Below are 17,387 nucleotides of genomic sequence, written 5' to 3' on the forward strand. Positions count from 1 at the left end.
AAAAAATATTTGCATTTACTATGAGCAACTTGTAAATTGAGTACAATAATGAGCAAAAAGAGATACAGGTCCCTAACATGATAGTGCTTAGAGTCTACAATGGTTCACTCACTACACAAATGATCACATTTTGACTATATGATTACCAGTGGAGAGAACAGTTCTGAAAGAAACATGATGGTAGCTTATACAAAACAACCACCACCTCATTTGAGGTATACAGAAGCTTTCTCAGCAATTGCCTCCTGAACTGAGATGCAAAGACTAAGTGTACATGTAGGTGGCAGTGTGCAATGATGATGGTGGGTAAATATTTGAATCAGGACATATACAGCAGGGGAAGAAAGAAAAAGAAATTAGAAAGAATCAAAGGCTAGTGTTGTGAGCATAAAATAAGTTAATTGGATCGGAATGAAAAGTAGACAGGGTCAGAGCATGGAGTCCCTTCTAGGTCATAGTAAAGATTTTTGTCTTTCTCCTAGAAGCATAGGAAGCTATTAAAGGATTTTAAGCAAGAGAAGTGATTTAATTTGATTCATGCTCTGAGGTTTCTATGGCTACAGTGCAGAGAATGGATTGGAGGTGACAACTACAGTGAATTTAATCAGGAGTGGACCAGTGCTGATTAAACTCCAACTCTCCACCTGCTCAACTGCTAAACTAGAGCAGTGAATGTTACTAGGGAAAAAAATACAATTATTCTGATTGGCCTCACTTTGAATTTAGGAACACATACCACAGAAAACCACTTTACACAATTCAGAGAGACCATCATGCTTCACTCATCAATATACTAGTTCAAATGATGCACTGCCTCTTTTTTTTTTTACTGAAAATTCTACCACACTTTGCCCCTGTCCTTTTTCTCAGTGATAACCCTATTATTTCAGTAAGAAGCAGAAGGAAACAAAATAGAAGTTTCATTTATCTCCGTCCAAATCCACCTGCCAATACCCATCCTCTGTAACCATATTCTCTGCTTCCCTTGTGTTATAAAGAATGGGTGCTCATGCCACCATAGCTTAAGTCAATTCTTCCTCTTATACATTGGGATCTAACTGTATGGAATCTCTTAGCAGGCTCTTGTGGACTTGCTCCTATAACTGTACTTTCTCCAGCAAGGTAAACTTTTCTTTTTTTTTTTTTTCTTTTCATTCTCATTACTCATATCATTACCAGGGAAATATAAATAGGTTATAATTATTACAATGTAAATATCATTATATGATGAAATACCCATATCATATCTGCCTTGTCCTGAATCTCCCTTCAGCTATTGACCTATTTTTTCATTTCATTTGTATTATAAACTCCTTAGAATTTGTCCACTGATGTTCAGGCTCATGTTCCATAGCCAGGTCTAAGAATAGATAAGTAATGGATACATTATTTTTTTTAAAAGTACTATTTTATGATTGTCTTAGTCCGTTAGTATTGCCATAACCAGAAACTAAGACTGGGAAATTTATTAACAATGAAAATCTATTTTTCACAGTTCTGGAACCTGGGAAGCCAAAGAGTAAGATACTTGGTATCTGGTAGGACTGCCTTCTGCTTCTGAGATGAAGCCTGTTGCTGCATTGTCATATGGCAGGAGGTAGGAGGACCAAGAGGGGATGAATTCTATGATGTCACGTGATGTAAGAGCAGAAAGGAGCAAACCTACTCCCTCAACCACTTATATAAAGACCTCAATATCCTTGATGATAGGTCTGCCCTCATGTCTTAACCACATTCTAAACACCCCCAGTCTTAACACTATCTCATTGGTGATGAAGTTCCAAAATGTGAATTTTAGGGGACAGCGTCACATCAAAGCATTAGTGGTTGTTAATTTCTGTAGAATAAATACTTTCACTGAGAATAATGGGAAGCTACCAAACATAATTTCACTGAATATGCTATTAGGAAGTCACTTGCCAAGGTCATCTGAGCTGTCCCTAGCACACCCCTGGATTTATCTACACTTTTCATCTCCACTTGCCCTTTTATTATTATTATCTCTTGAAAACCTATTTCAGTGAGGTTTTTGTTCCCAACATTTCAGTAAAGCCAGCGCCCATAGTCCCAAATTCAGTCTTCATTTTAGTCTACTTCTCAGCAGCATTTGACATAATTAATCTTTGGTTTGTTTGTTTGTTTGCTCGTTTTTTAAGTATTGCCTGTGGTGTCTAGGACTCAAACATTACTTACTCTTCTTGCCTGGTGGCCAGTCCTTCTTAATAACTTACACTGAACTTGATGTATTGAATTAAAATGTTTCAGGGCTTAGTGTTCTATGATATCTTTTCGCTAACTGTGCACATTTCTTAAGTTAGTTATTTTTGAAGGGACAGTGCCACCTCTCATGAGACATTTTGAGAGCTGGGGAACCAATTTTCTCCTCACAATGATGTTGAAAAGTTACTCATATTAAGAGGGTGAGGGTCAGAGATACTAGATATCCAGTAGTGTTATAGAGAATACCACTTCCTGCATACTTTCCAAGTAACTTCCTGGATACGCATGCAAATGAAAACCTCATTTATAATTATAAAAAATGCAAAGATTTGCATGATTTTAATATACAAATTAAATCTCTAGGACTACAATTACCCTGTAAACTGAAGAAGTATAGGTTTACCCTCTAAACCAAAAGATGGAAAATCCCTTTGTATATGCTGTGAATTGAATTCTATGCCCCCAAAATTCATATGGTGAAGCTCTAACCTACAATGTCACTATGCTTGAAGACAGGGCCTTCACAAAAGTGATTAAGGTTAAATAAAGTTACAAATGCAGGGCCCTGATAAAATAAAATTTGTGTTCCTATACAAGCAGACAGGAGAAAGCTAGCTCATGCTTCTCTAATATCTTACAGCATGCTTCATGTCTCTCAAGAGAACACAGTGACAAGTGGCTGTGTGTAAACGAGGAAGACAGGCCTCACCAGAAATAGATCATAGTAGTATCCTATTCCTGGATTTCCAGTCTCCCAACTGTTTGAAAATAAATTTGTGTAGCTTAAGCCACCTAATCTATGGTATTTGATCATGGAAGTATCAGCAAGACAGTAAAGGAACCAGTTCCTTGGTATTTGAATTGTATTTGAAGCTTGTAGTAAGATTGTCTCATTCATGATCTTTCTTTGCATATAGGTTTACATCTACTTCATTATGACTCCTGGTGTAGTCATCCCTAAATTTTAAATATTTTTAAAAATTATATTATGTTTCTTATACTAAATTATTATATTAAATTGTTCTTTAAATTACATACATATTGCCTATAAATGTCATTTTAAGAATGCAAAATGGACATATGTAATATTATAAAAGAAGGTGTTAGGTACGACAAAATTGAAAATTGCTGTTGTAGGTGATCCCACACAGCTTCAAAACTGTTAATATACCAATGATCCCCAAATTGAGACCTCTAGCCAAGATCTCTCTCTAACTTCCATAAGCATATATATTTCACTTTATTTCATATTGCAGATATTGCAGATATTGAACATTTGAAACAACCCTGCATTGAACAAGTCTATTGACACCATTTCTCTAATAGCATGTGCTCATTTAACATCTCTGTCACAACTGGTAATTCTTAAATATTTATAAAGTCCTTCAGTATATTCTGTTATCAGTGATCTTTCGTGTTACTATTATAAGTGTTTAGGGGCACCACAAACTGAACCCTACGACACAAAACTTAATAAATGTATATATACTATCTGCTCCATTGACCAGGCACACTCGTGTCTCCTTTCCTCTTCTTGGGCCTCCCTTTTCCTGAGACATGACAATATTCAAATTCAGGTCAATTAAAAACATTATAATTACTGGGTTCTGTGCAGCACACCTGTAATCCCAGTGGCTTGGGAAGCTAAGGCAGGAGAATCACAAATTCAAAGCCCATCTCAGAAATTTAGTGACACTGGGTCTCAAAAATAACAAACAAACAAACAAACAAATAAATACATATAATAATAATAAAATTTAAAGAGCTGGGGATGTGGCTCAGTGGTTAAGCACCCCTGGATTCAATCTTTGGTACCAAAAAAGTAAAATAAAAATCTTATAATTGCCTCTAAGTAATCAAGTGATATGAAGAGTCACACATCTTATTTTAAATCCAAAAGCTAGAAATAATTAAGCTTAGTAAGGAAGGCATGTCAAAGCAAAGACAAACCAAAAGCTAGGCCTCTCGTACCAAATAGTAGCTAAGTTTTGAACAAAAATAAAAAGTTCTTGAAAAAAAAATAAAAGTGCTACTTCAGTGAATATTTGTATAATAAAAAAAAATTACTGCTGAAAAGTTTTAGGGATCTGGATTAAAGATCAAACCAGCCACAACATTCCCTAAATCAAAGCCTAATTCAGAGCAATGTCCTAACTCTCTTCCATTCTATGATGACTCTGAGAGGTGAGTAAGCCACAGAAGAAGTTTAAAGGAAGGAGAGATTGGCTCATGAATGTAAGGGAAGGCTCCATCTCCATACAAGTTGTGATAAAGAAGGTAGAATAGGGCTGGGGTTGTGGCTCAGTGGTGGAGCACTTGCCTAGCACGTGTGAGGCACTGGGTTCGATTCTCAGCAGCACATAAAAATACATAAAGGTCCACCAACAACTAATAAAATCTAAAAAAAGAAAAAAAAAAGAAGAAGAAGAAGCTAGAATATAGCTAATGTAATTGATGAGGATGGCAACACTAAACCACAAACTTCCAATGTAGATGATGAAACAGCCTTATACTGGAAGAAGATGCCATCTATGAGTTTCCTAGCTAGAGAGGGGAAGTCAATGACTGGTTTCAAAGCTTCAAAGGACAGACTCACAGTCTTGTGAGGAGCTGATGCAGCTGATGACTTAAAGTTAAAACCAATGTTCATTTACCATTCCAAAAATTCCTAGGTCCTTTCAGAGTTATAGTGTCTACTCAACCTATGCCCAATAAATTGAACAACAAAGCCTGAATGACAGCACATTTGTTTACAACATGGTTTATTGAATATTTTAGGCACTCTGTTGGGACCAAATGCTCAGAAAAATAGGATTCCTTTCAAAATATTACAGCTCATTGACAATGCACCAAATCACACAAAATTTCTAATGGAGATACATGAGATCAAAGTTATTTGCGTACTTGCTAATACAACATCCATCTGCAACCCACATATCACTGACTTTCAACCCGAAAAACTGACTTCAAATTTCAAGTCTTAATATTTAAAAATACATTTTTTAAGGCTATAGCTGCCAAGACAGTGATTTTTCTGATGGATCTGAGCAAAGCCAATTCAAAACCTCCTGGGAAGTATTCATCATTCTAGATGTCACTAAAACACTTGTGATTCATGGTAAAGGGTAAAAATATCAACATTATCAGAAGTTTGGAAGAAATTGATTCCAAGTTCCATAGATGACTTCAAGGGCTCAAGACTTCAATAGCGGAAGTAACTACAGATGTGGTAGAAACAGCAACTAAATCAGTTATAAGTGTAGCCTAAAGACATGACTAAATTGCTGCAATCTCAAGGTAAAACTTCCAGAGTTGAGGAGTTGTTTCTTATGGATGATCAAAGAAAATGATTTTGTGAGATGGAAACTACTCCTGGTGAAAATTCTAGGAATATTGTTGAAATGTGAACAAAGGATTTAGAATATTACATAAGGTTTTGAGAGAATGGACTCCAGTTTTGAAAGAAGTTCTACTATGGGGGGAAAAATCCCATCAGATAGCATCAAATAATACAGAGAATTATTTTGAGAAAGAATCAATGGATGTTGCAGCCTTGTCTCACTTTAAGAAATTCCCACAGCCATCCTTTAGAAGCATCATTCTGACAATTCAGCAGAAAACAACATTAAAGCAAGAACCTCCACTATTACTTGCTGAACGCTCAGATGATTACTATTATTCTTAGGAATAAAGAATATTTAATTAAGGTATGTACATATTTAGACACAATATCACTGTACACATAATACACTAAGTATATTGTAAACATAAATTTGTGTGCACTAGGAAACAAAAAAAATTCACAAGACCTATCTTATTTGCTTTATTGCAATGATCTGGAACCAAACATGCAATATCTTCAAGGTATGCTTGTATATGCAAATTCCTAAAAACTTCCCTTCTTGGAAATCCAAATATAATATGTCCAAAATTAAACTTTCAGTGTCCACTTGTGATCCCCAACATGCAATAGTACTCTCTATATCAACAAGTGGCAGCACTATCCATCTAATCAAGCTGAAAATCTTGGAGTCTTCCTTGATTCCTAACCTCTCTTACATTTAAACTCCAATGCATCAACAAAATCTGTCATCAACAATACTTGTAAAATCCACCCATATCTCACTTCCCTTACCTCTAATCACTATTACCTTAAGCGAACTTAGGATTTTTCTTACTTGTACTTCAGCAAAAGCTTCCCTTATCTCATCTTCCTATTTCTACTTTTGCCTACTTGTACCCTCTCTACACAGCATCCAGAGTTACCCGTTCAAAACATGAGTCAGATCCTGGCCCAAGTCCTCAAATAGGTTGCCATTACATTAGAATAAATAAATAAATAAATAAAGGGAAGTCCTGAAAAAGTCCAATAATATACTAAGTGCTTTGTTGATTACTAGAAGTCTTCATTGACCGGAATACAAGTCTACGCAAGAAGGAACCTTGTCTGCTTTGGTCAGTGCTATATTCCTAGAGACTAAACAGAGTCTAGGATATAATAGGTATTAAATGTATATTTCATTTTAGTCAAAATAGCAAATAGCTTAAATATTATCTTTCACAAGTGACTAACTAGTGCAATTCTCTAGGCATATCAAAAACAACAACAACATGAAGTACATTTCCAGTTACTCCTTTGTGGCTATAGCCATTGATAGTATATATTTATTACTGTCTTAGACTAACATTTACATAAAGTATGTAAAAGCTTGAAATTTCATATACACAAATATGATTTATATTATTCAAAGAAGTTAGTCTGCTCCAATTTATTTTATATATTCTTTTTAGCATGGCTTTCAAATGGGTACAACATTCAATAGAAACACTATTATATTTTTGCTTTTTTGCATCAACCCAAAGCTCTTCACTATTATATTTAGCACAAGGTAGATGATACAATTGACCTAAAATATGTTGTAACCATAAGGTAATAGCATTTGTAATTATCATGGTCACATTTTTACTTATAAGGAATATATCAAAAGTCTTTTAAATTCTTTTAAACACATAATACATATTATGCTTTAATCTCTTTATGAAAAAACAGCTGAATGATGTCTGAAATATGCCTGGTTTACATAACTGTATAGAAATAAGTAAAAAGAAACAGCTACTGCCTCTTTTTTCTACCTGTTCTTTAACTAAGGCTGCATCAAAGATTATCTGCACTGTTGAGTAATTAATATGATGAGATCAAGTCAAATCCATATGCTCTGTACCCCATCAAAAATAAACAATATGAAAAATTTTATCCAGATTCCAAGAAGATCTGTCATACAACAAGTCCTCTATTGCATGTTTATGTACAATTCTTTTCTATCAATTAATTATTGAATATGTCAATGGCAAAATTTTAAATTACTGTGAAGGTATAATACCTTTGCAGTTGAATTCAATGATCTATGGAATAAGCTGCAATTTAGACCATTAAAATAACTAAGGTTATAGCATACCTCAGAAAATTCCACAGTAATCATATATAACAAAACTAAGACATTTTTTCAACAGTAAAAATGATGACCAAGTCAATAGGCAATCTAGGACCATATGTTTGCAAATGGAGAACACGATTGATTCTAGAATACCAACAAAAGTATTATTTTAATCAAAAGAGAAAACTATTTGGGTAATCTACTCCACTCTCAATGTGCTTATGGGATTCTAACCAGTGCTTGTGGGATTCTAACCAGTGCAATTCTCTAGGTATATCAACAACAACAACAACATAAAGTACATTTCCAGTTACTCCTTTGTGGCTATAGCCATTGATAGTATATATTTTTATATATATACTAAAATATATATCTATATTAATATATATATATTTAAAAATATATATATATACTAAAATATATATATTTCCAAACTTAATGGGTATCTTGCACTTTTAGGAGGCCTCACACTAGAGGCCTAATGAAAATAAAAATCTAGACAACAAATGTGAAACTTACATGCCACCTTGCTCTGTGTTATGCAGCTCTTCATGATTTTTTGGGAACACTGCAGTATATGTAGTAAATTTATTTTGGAATAAACATTTATGGGACACTCATAAATCTGCTCTTTATATCCTGTACACTGCACATGCAGAAGGTATATCACCATAGAAAAGTTATAATTAAATATTTCTAAGTAAAACAAACCCACTGATGTTCAAACACCTTAGCACCTCTGATATTTCCTATAACTACTGCTCTTAATACTGAGTTCTAATCAATTTTATAATAAAAACCAGTGATCCTGATCTCAGGAGTAGTGTTCTCAATTTTCCCTCAATAATTGCAATCTCATTTTTTTTTTAAGGCAGCCAAGTCTTTTTTTGAACGAAAATGTCAGTGGTAGAATTATTTAGGCGTTCTCTGCATGAATGCTTGACATTTTTTTCTAAGCCAACAAGTATTTCAAGTCAACAGTAAAGAAGGTCTACTAATTGAAAAGCATCTGAGTACAACTTTACTCTTTGAATAGAACGATCTTGTTTTCCTTTCAATGGTACAGTACATTAAAATAAAGGATAAAATTAACATCATTATGTGTTCCTTATAGAGATAATTAAAATAAGTGGTTATGTAATCATTTATTTTAATAAGCTACTGATAAAAAATAACTTTGAGAAGAAACTTAGAAACAATAGCTAGTAATAAACCATCATGAAGCTTACACTTACCCTTAAATTAAATTAGGTCTTCATTGTTCTTACAGATGTAGAATTCTATCAATTAGCATTTATCACTGAACTTTATTTCTACTGTACTATAATTCTTACCAGTAAAAAAATTCCCTCATTCTTTATTTCCCAAGCAGGACCAAAACAATTGTGATTTTACCAACTGATTCTGGTTATACATAAGAATGAATACTTCATACTCCAGCATGTTGTTGTACCTATGGACTACCTTGGTCTCTTTTGAATACTACTATATGAACGTTAGCTATTTTAAGCCTGATTTTATGATGTCTAATGTCTTACTTGGGTAAGACATTAGAGCTCAAAGATCTTGTTAACTTATTTAGGTTTTTATCGATTGAATTTTATGGTCCATATTTTCCAATCCTTTAAACTGTTGAATTTCAAGTCATTTAAAGTGCTTTAAAGATAGAGGATTTTATACACACTGCTATTATTTTTTAACTATATTTTATAATCTGCTTATATCAACTACACTTTTTCTTGTGCCAAAATATTTCTTAATACCCAACATATTATCTTTCCCTGATATTCAAAAGAAACTAGTTCTTTTTTTTTCCCAATGCTTACTTCTTAACTTGTGCTCACAAATCTACTTCTTCTATTTTCTATCTTTACCCTTCTAGGACTTCCTTCTACTCTGCCTTCAGAAGCGACATTTGTTTCTAATTCATCAAATAGAAGCTTATTAATACCATTTTCATCAGTGTTCTAAAGTCCTCAAAGGCTCCCTAGAATATCAAGGTTATTCTAATATCTGATGGAGGGAGGCATTCATACTTTTCACCAGGGTGACCCAAAATGGGTTTTCCATAATTTTTGCCAAAAGAAAATCTTTGATTTTATTAGGTTGACTATTTTTTGTTGTTGTTGTTTCATGTGAGAGACTTTGCCATTTGTTTGACTGATTGAAGACTGATGGAGTCATTATTTCCAATTGTGGTTTAGTCCATACCTTCACTGACTTTTGACAATGCTGTAAATTTCACTTTATTACCTACATATTTCTTCATGTACCTGATTTCCAAGATTCAATTCAAATTCTGTCTTCTCTATGAAGTTTCTATAGTACCCTATATAACACCAAATCTATATTTTTCTGATTACAAATATTTTATAGGGTAATTCCTTGCCTAGTGCTTAGCTATAGAACTACTCTAATTTATATTGATATTCATGTTTACACTTTCATTCTTTCCTTCAAAAAACAACTTAAAGCTGCTTTGTCAGTCACTCTAGTGGGTCAAAGGAATATATATAATTTAATCAAAACTCTTAATACAAAGTGACCACTGTTTCAAAGATGTTATGATGTTAATATATGTATAGATTCACTACACAAAAGGTCATGTTAAGGATCAAAACAGCATACTACAGGGACACAGCCACATCAATGTTTATAGTAGTACAATTCACAATAGCTAAACTGTGGAATCAACCTAGATGTCCTTCAATAGATGAATGGATTGTTTAAAAAGTGGCATATATACACAATGGAATATTACCCAGCAATAAAAGAGAATAAAATCATGGCATTTGCAGATAAATAGATGGAGTTAGAGAATATAATGCTAAGTGAAGTTAGCCATTCGCAAAAATCCAAATGCCAAGTGTTTTCTTTGATATAAGGAGACTGATTCTTAGTGGGATAGGGAGCGGAATCATGGGAGGAATAGAAGAACTGTAGAAAGGCAGAGGGGTGGGAGGGGAAGGGAGGGGACAGGGGGTTATTAATGATGGTGGAATGTGATGGTCATTATTATCCAAAGTACAGGTATGAAGACACAAATTGGTGTGAATATACTATGTATACAACCAGAGATATGAAAAACTATGCTCTATAAGTAATAAGAATTGTAATGCATTCCAGAAGACTTGTGTTATCTCAGATCAAATGTTGACTATTTTGAGAGTCAATCCTAGCATGAATTCTAAAATTATGTTTTCTAAAACACATTTCAGCATTCTCACTATTTCCAGTATATCTGACTAGTAGGCAGAAAACTATGATTTGCTGATAGTTACTGATATCCAAGGTATTCTAATTTAAAAAATGCATCTTACAAAAACAAAACTTACATGTCAAAACTGTAGAAGCAAAGAAAGAAATCAGAACAATAGATTGAAACACATACACTTCTCCTTGCATATTAGTAATTATACAACTTAAACACATGCAAATTATTGCTATGACCCATTATTATCAAAGCACATATATTAACCCTCTATGTTTTACATACCTGTCCAGTCTCCTACTATTTTAAGATGAACCCCAAATGTTGCTTTGGTTTCAGTAGGACACTGAAAAAAATAAATTCTGGAATTAATTCTGATTAATAATTATACATTACCTGACTATGATTTAATCACAACATTCATTTTCATAAATCAGTAGATAATGAGAGAACAGACTTAAATCTATACTGACCCTCATTTCATAAAGAAAAAGCAATGCTAACTCATCAATAAGATACTCTATATTTCTCAAAAACTTATAAATACTTACATAAAACAATAAAATACATACAATCTGAAATTGCTAGTACATTGTATTTAACTACAAATTCTGCTAAATCATCTTCCATTTAAAATATATAATAGGAGCCAGGCTTCCTCATAAACCAAGAAATGAATACTAATGATTTCTGTGTATTCTCCTCCAAATATTATTATATACTTCACATTGTGACAAATTAGAGAGAAAAAAAAATTCTAAATGTGACATGACCTTGCCATGTCCATTTAAGTATGTTCACATTTAAAATAGTTCTATTTCCTTCCTTCCTTTCATTCTCAAAAGGACTCTCGAGGATACCCATGGAAGAAAATTAGTTGTGGAACCAGAGGAAAGAAAAAGTGTCTGTGATCCCATACTTAAAAATCTAGAAAGCATGCAGGTATTCAAAATAAGGAAAAAAAAATCAGACCACAATAAATAAGGCAGTAAAGAACCCCCTTTTTTCTAGATTCTTAGCCTTTTATCCATAATTTCAAACCTTAAAAGTTTGAATAATGAATGTTTTCATAATCCATTTGGTGGTACTATCACACCTCTGACCTCAACTGATGGAAGACTGAAGATAGGAGATTCATATTTCTTTTTTTTAATTTATATATGACAGTGGAATGCATTACAATTCTTATTACACACATAGAGCACACTTTTTCATATCTCTGTATACAAAATATATTCATACCAATTTTTGTCTTCATACCTGTACTTTGGATAATAATAACCATCACATTCCACCATCATTAATAACCCCATGCCTCCTCCTTTCCTCTCCAACCCCTCTGCCCTATCAAGCGTTCATGTATTCCTCCCATGATTCCAATCCCTAACCCACTAAGAATCAGTCTCCTTATATCAAAGAAAACACTTGGCATTTTGATTTTTGCGATTGGCTAACTTCACTTAACATTATCTTCTCTAACTCCATCTATTTACCTGCAAATGCCATGATTTTATTCTCTTTTATTGCTGAGCAATATTCCATTGTGTATATATGCCACATTTTTTTAATCCATTCATCTATTGAAGGGTATCTAGGTTGGTTCCACAGTTTAGCTATTGTGAATTGTGTTAGTATAAACATTGATGTGGCTACGTCCCTGTAGTATGCTGTTTTTAAGTACTTTGGGTGTAGACTGATTATCAAAATGGCCATACTTCCAAAAACACTATACAGATTTAATGCACTTCTAATCAAAATCCCAATGACATTCCTCATAGAAATAGAAAAAGCAATCATGAAATTCATCTGGAAAAATTAGAGACCCAGAATAGCTAAAGCAATCCTTAGCAGAAAGAGTGAAGCAGGTGGCATCACTATACCAGACCTTAAATTACACTGCAGAGCAATAGTAACTAAAACAGCAATGATATTGACACCAAAACAGACTGGTAGACCAATGGTACAGAATACAGAGACTAACCCACAAAATTACAATTATCGTATATTAGACAAAGGTGGCAAAAACATACATTGGAGAAAAGATAGCATCTTCAACACACGGTGCTGGGAAAACTGAATCCATATGCAACATAATGAAATTGAACCCCTATCTCTCACCATGCACAAAACTTAATTCAACATGGATCAAGAACCTAGGAATTAAACCAGAGACCCTGCATCTAACAGAAGGAAAAGTAGGCCTTAATCTCCATCATGTTGGAGGAGGCTCATATTTCTATATAATTCACACAGAATTATTGTCCTAAAGAATTACCAATTTGTTTACAAATGTTGACTCACTTATTGGAAGTTTTAAGTAACATATAGAATATGTATACCATTTAAAGACCATGAATAATTATGGATTCTGAAAAAAAACATTTAACCTAAGGGTTTTGTATTAAGAGCTCATCTGCCTGTGGTGACTCAGTTTTGTTTAAGTGGCATTTACCAGAGCTGGTGCTATTTTACTTCCAAAATCTCACAATAACCTTGCAGAGCTGCCTTATATTAAAGAAGTAATTGAGACTGAAAAGGAATTAAATTACAAGATCATACAACTAGACAAGATGGAATTTAGACTAGATCTATTAGACTGCATGGTTTTTAACTGTGGCAAGCCATTGTCTTCATTAAAGTAAAGATAGGGAATAGAAGTAGGGATTACATAAAAAATCAAAAGAGTCAGAAGAAAAAAGATACTTGTTAAATAATAGTAGAATGTATGTAAAACAATATAAATCAAGGATAAATGGGAGGTCTTAAAACAAAGATGAAAGAAGATGGCAGTGTTCTGACAGGCCCCACGATTACATAAAGAAAATTCAAGACCTCAGAGCCAACTGGATTGACCAATTGATGTGGATCATTTAAGACTGCTCTATGAAAAGGAGATTAGAAGAAAATAATACTTTGTAGATAGGTCAACAACTCATTAAAGAGTGAAAGAAGTTTGTAAATCAATGAAAACATTAAATAAAAATGTAGATATTAACCATCTGCTCAGAATAAATTATAAATTAACTAAAAGCATATGACCTATATTGAAGGAGGGGAATTAATGTAGCATGGAATTTCCAAACTACTACTTTAAAAATCAGGTTTTCTGATAGGATTATTACTGGTAACAGTAGTAAGAGACACAAGACAAATTAAAATGTCTTAAATGATATTTGAAACATCATTAATACTAATTTAATTATAATTTGCACTTATAATTATGATTCTGTATTTATTTAATTTACATTCTCTATATTAATAGCTCTGATAGTAACTAGTGTGGTCATTAGTAAATTTCCAAATAAAATTATATCTATAAATACTATCTACCATTTTTATTCCATACTATTTAAAGCTGACCAAAACCTTCCAGTAGCTTGCAGAAAGCAAGAATCTCAATAGAGTTCTGAACTATCAATCTGATTACCCAAATGTCATTTGATCTTTCCTTCATTGGAAACTAGATCTTAAGTTACATAATGTGCCAGGTGCAGTGGCATACAACTATAATCCCAGCAGCTCAGGAGGCTGAAGTAGGAGGTTTGCGAGTTCAAAGCCAGCCTCAGCAACTTAGTGAAGCCCTAAATAACTTAGCAAGACCTTGTCTCTATATAAAATATAAATTAGGGCGGGAGATGTGGCTTAGTGGTTAACCTGAGTTCAATTCCTGGTACCAAAAAAAAAAAAAAAAAAAAGAAAAGAAAAAAAGAAAGAAAGAAAAGAATGTAATGTAAGCCAAGAAATCAGAATGGAGTACAAAAAAGATTTATCATTGTATGTGCCTTGGTGTACAGCTGGCTTTAACTTAATCTCATAGTGAATTCTAAAAGAAAGTATACATATTTCACCAAATAGTCACATCTGTTCCATGCCTTCACTGCAGAAATTGCAAAAGGTAATTGCATATAATGTTTAACATCCCCTCAGGTCTCATAGAAGACTACAAACCTTCCTCTATAATGTGTTGGATGAATCTATACACATAGCTTCAGAGGCTGGTCTAATTTTTAATGCATAAAAATGGTAGACTAGCCTCTGAAGCTAGTCTAATTTTTAATGCACAGAACAAAATGTTTTTCTCTCAACTTCTTAGGAATTATGTCTCTGTATGTCACTGATTCATCTCTCAACTAGCTAGAATTTAAGAGACAGATCTTAATACATTTTTACTTAGGGATATCAACACATATTTGAAAGGGCCCTTCACAGAAAAACATACAGGATGAATTTAGCATATATGGTATGAAAATAATGAATGAAAATCTTCCTTAAAATTTCATTTTATTACCTGTGCACAAACAATATTCAGATTCACTAATGTCTAAACCATAGTGTCCTGATTCTTAAAATCTTTCTCACTGATATTGTAATAGTATGGAAAACTTCTCCAAGAGAAAAAATAATAGAAATGTTGATATATTGTTTCTCCTAGAAATATATGCTCAGGACAATTTTCAGTTAAGAATTATGGAAAAACGTGTGGTTAAGTTCACATTAAGATAAAATGGATGATATTTACAAGTTTCTCTTTATTAAAAAATATTTGAAGAGAATACATAATAAGCTACTAAGAATATTAACTGCTGGGAAGTAAAATTGAAGACAGAGAAAATGAGAGCTCACATAATTATTTCATATACATCTATTTTTAATTATAGACCATTGTTGTCTATAATTTTAAAATATTTTAAAATTTTAATTTACATGTAGACATTAATACATTACTGAGTCTTACTTCAGTTTCCTAAATGCAGAATATGGGGTGTATAGGCCCCAGATAGATAGATAGATAGACTCCTAACTGGAGTCACTGGCAAACAGTACTTACCTTAGTGTGCCTGTGTTTCTAAAGAAATTTATCTTCTAAAATACACTGAGAAGCCTATATTCATAAAACCTAACTTTACCATGACCCCAACAGATCCTATCAGGAATTAATCCCACAGACCTTTCTTTCTTGACATATTTTTTTTAATGTTTTGGTTGTAGATGGACACAATATCAAATACATATCACCTAAGCTTAAAGACAGAAGAAATGAAGAATGCCAAAATCGATCTGTAATGATAAACCTATAGGAATATATATTTTTATACCTTAGTTAAAATAATCTTTTCTATCCAATTATTTGTTCAATATGGCATTGAGTTTTTAATATGCAGAAATGACTAGTGACTTCATAATAGTCTCACAAAAATATTAAAAGATATTGTGTAACTCATATTTGGGAATTAATGTAAAAATGATTTGCTGCACAAATATTCCTTCAACATGGAAAAGTAATTTAACAGCTGCAGTGCTTTCATTTGTAAATCAAGAGCCTTGAAAAAATAACTAAAAATTATTCAAAATAACAACATCTAAATTTTCATGTAAGCAAATTTGTTAAATCAGATAAAATAATCACATGATATGGCATTCTTTAATCATTTTTGTCAGGCCTTCAATTTAACTTTCTTTCCAAGCTCTAGTTTCATATTCTGCCATCTCCTAGACATATCTACCTGAAATTCACTTTAAATTTAATAAAATTGCTGTTAGCTCTCAAATTATCTTCTTGTTGTTGTTCTCCTATACCTGGAAATGGAACCTACATCCCTTTCAGAACAGAGGCTCAAATATCATAAAAATTATTACTTATTTATCTTGCTACCAGCATTCAATCAATTTTCAATTCCTTTCATATAATATCCCCAAAGAAAATGTCCACAGCAATCTTCTATTGATCAATCCTTTTTGCCCTCTTTGGAAAAACACACATGTTCTTTTCTTTCTTCTGGCCAATAGCCAAACACATCTTGTCACAGAAAGTGGGAAGCTGAAGCACCAAACCTTGATTCTTGTGGCCTAACAAAAGGAATTTCATGTGAGATATGAAAAGCTAAGCAAGAGAACTTTATTATAAATGAAAGTCAAGTAAGGTTCAAGCAAAAAGCACTCTTGAGAAAGAGTGGGTCATCTTTGGGCAGAGAATGACAATGAAAAAATGCTGTTTTCAAATTTATTGCTGTTGTATGATTGCCTTGAGAAATGGGATCTACCTTCTGCACTCTGAAAATCAGGTGTTCAACTAACTCCTTCTTCACAACTGGCAGTAGAGTTTTTGACCCTAATAAGTCCTCTCAGGAATTGTCATGGTGACCATTCTATTCAGGGGAGTTTCATCTACAAGTCAATCCTATGTTAATGTGGGTACTGGAGTCACTGGCAAACAGAATTTACCTTAGTGTGCCTGTGTTTCTAAAGAAATTTATCTTCTGAAATACACTGAGAAGCCTATATTCATAAAACCTAACTTTACCATGACCCCAACAGATCCTATCAGGAATTAATCCCACAGACCTTTCTTTCTTGACATATTTTTTTTTTAATGTTTTGGTTGTAGATGGACACAATATCTTTATTTTGTTTATTTATTTTTATGTGGTGCTAAGGATTGAACCCAGTGCCTCATGCTTGCAAGGCAAGCACTCTTACACTGAGCCAGAACCTCAGCCCCTCTTGACATATTTCTTACTTGT

At 33.2% G+C, this 17,387-nt stretch overlaps 1 protein-coding gene across 2 annotated transcripts in view; it reads right to left on the minus strand.

The window, feature by feature from the left end:
* Nox4 (NADPH oxidase 4) overlaps positions 1 to 17,387 on the minus strand; it is a 169,849-nt gene that overhangs the window by 48,577 nt on the left and 103,885 nt on the right. For both annotated transcript variants that reach the window (XM_071617160.1, XM_027942593.3), the window contains exon 12: positions 11,152 to 11,212. In XM_071617160.1, the coding sequence (XP_071473261.1) occupies positions 11,152 to 11,212 (61 nt within the window). The remainder of the gene's footprint in view (positions 1 to 11,151; positions 11,213 to 17,387) is intronic.

The sequence above is a fragment of the Marmota flaviventris genome, chromosome 9 (assembly GCF_047511675.1).
Source record: "Marmota flaviventris isolate mMarFla1 chromosome 9, mMarFla1.hap1, whole genome shotgun sequence".
Taxonomy (NCBI): domain Eukaryota; kingdom Metazoa; phylum Chordata; class Mammalia; order Rodentia; family Sciuridae; genus Marmota; species Marmota flaviventris.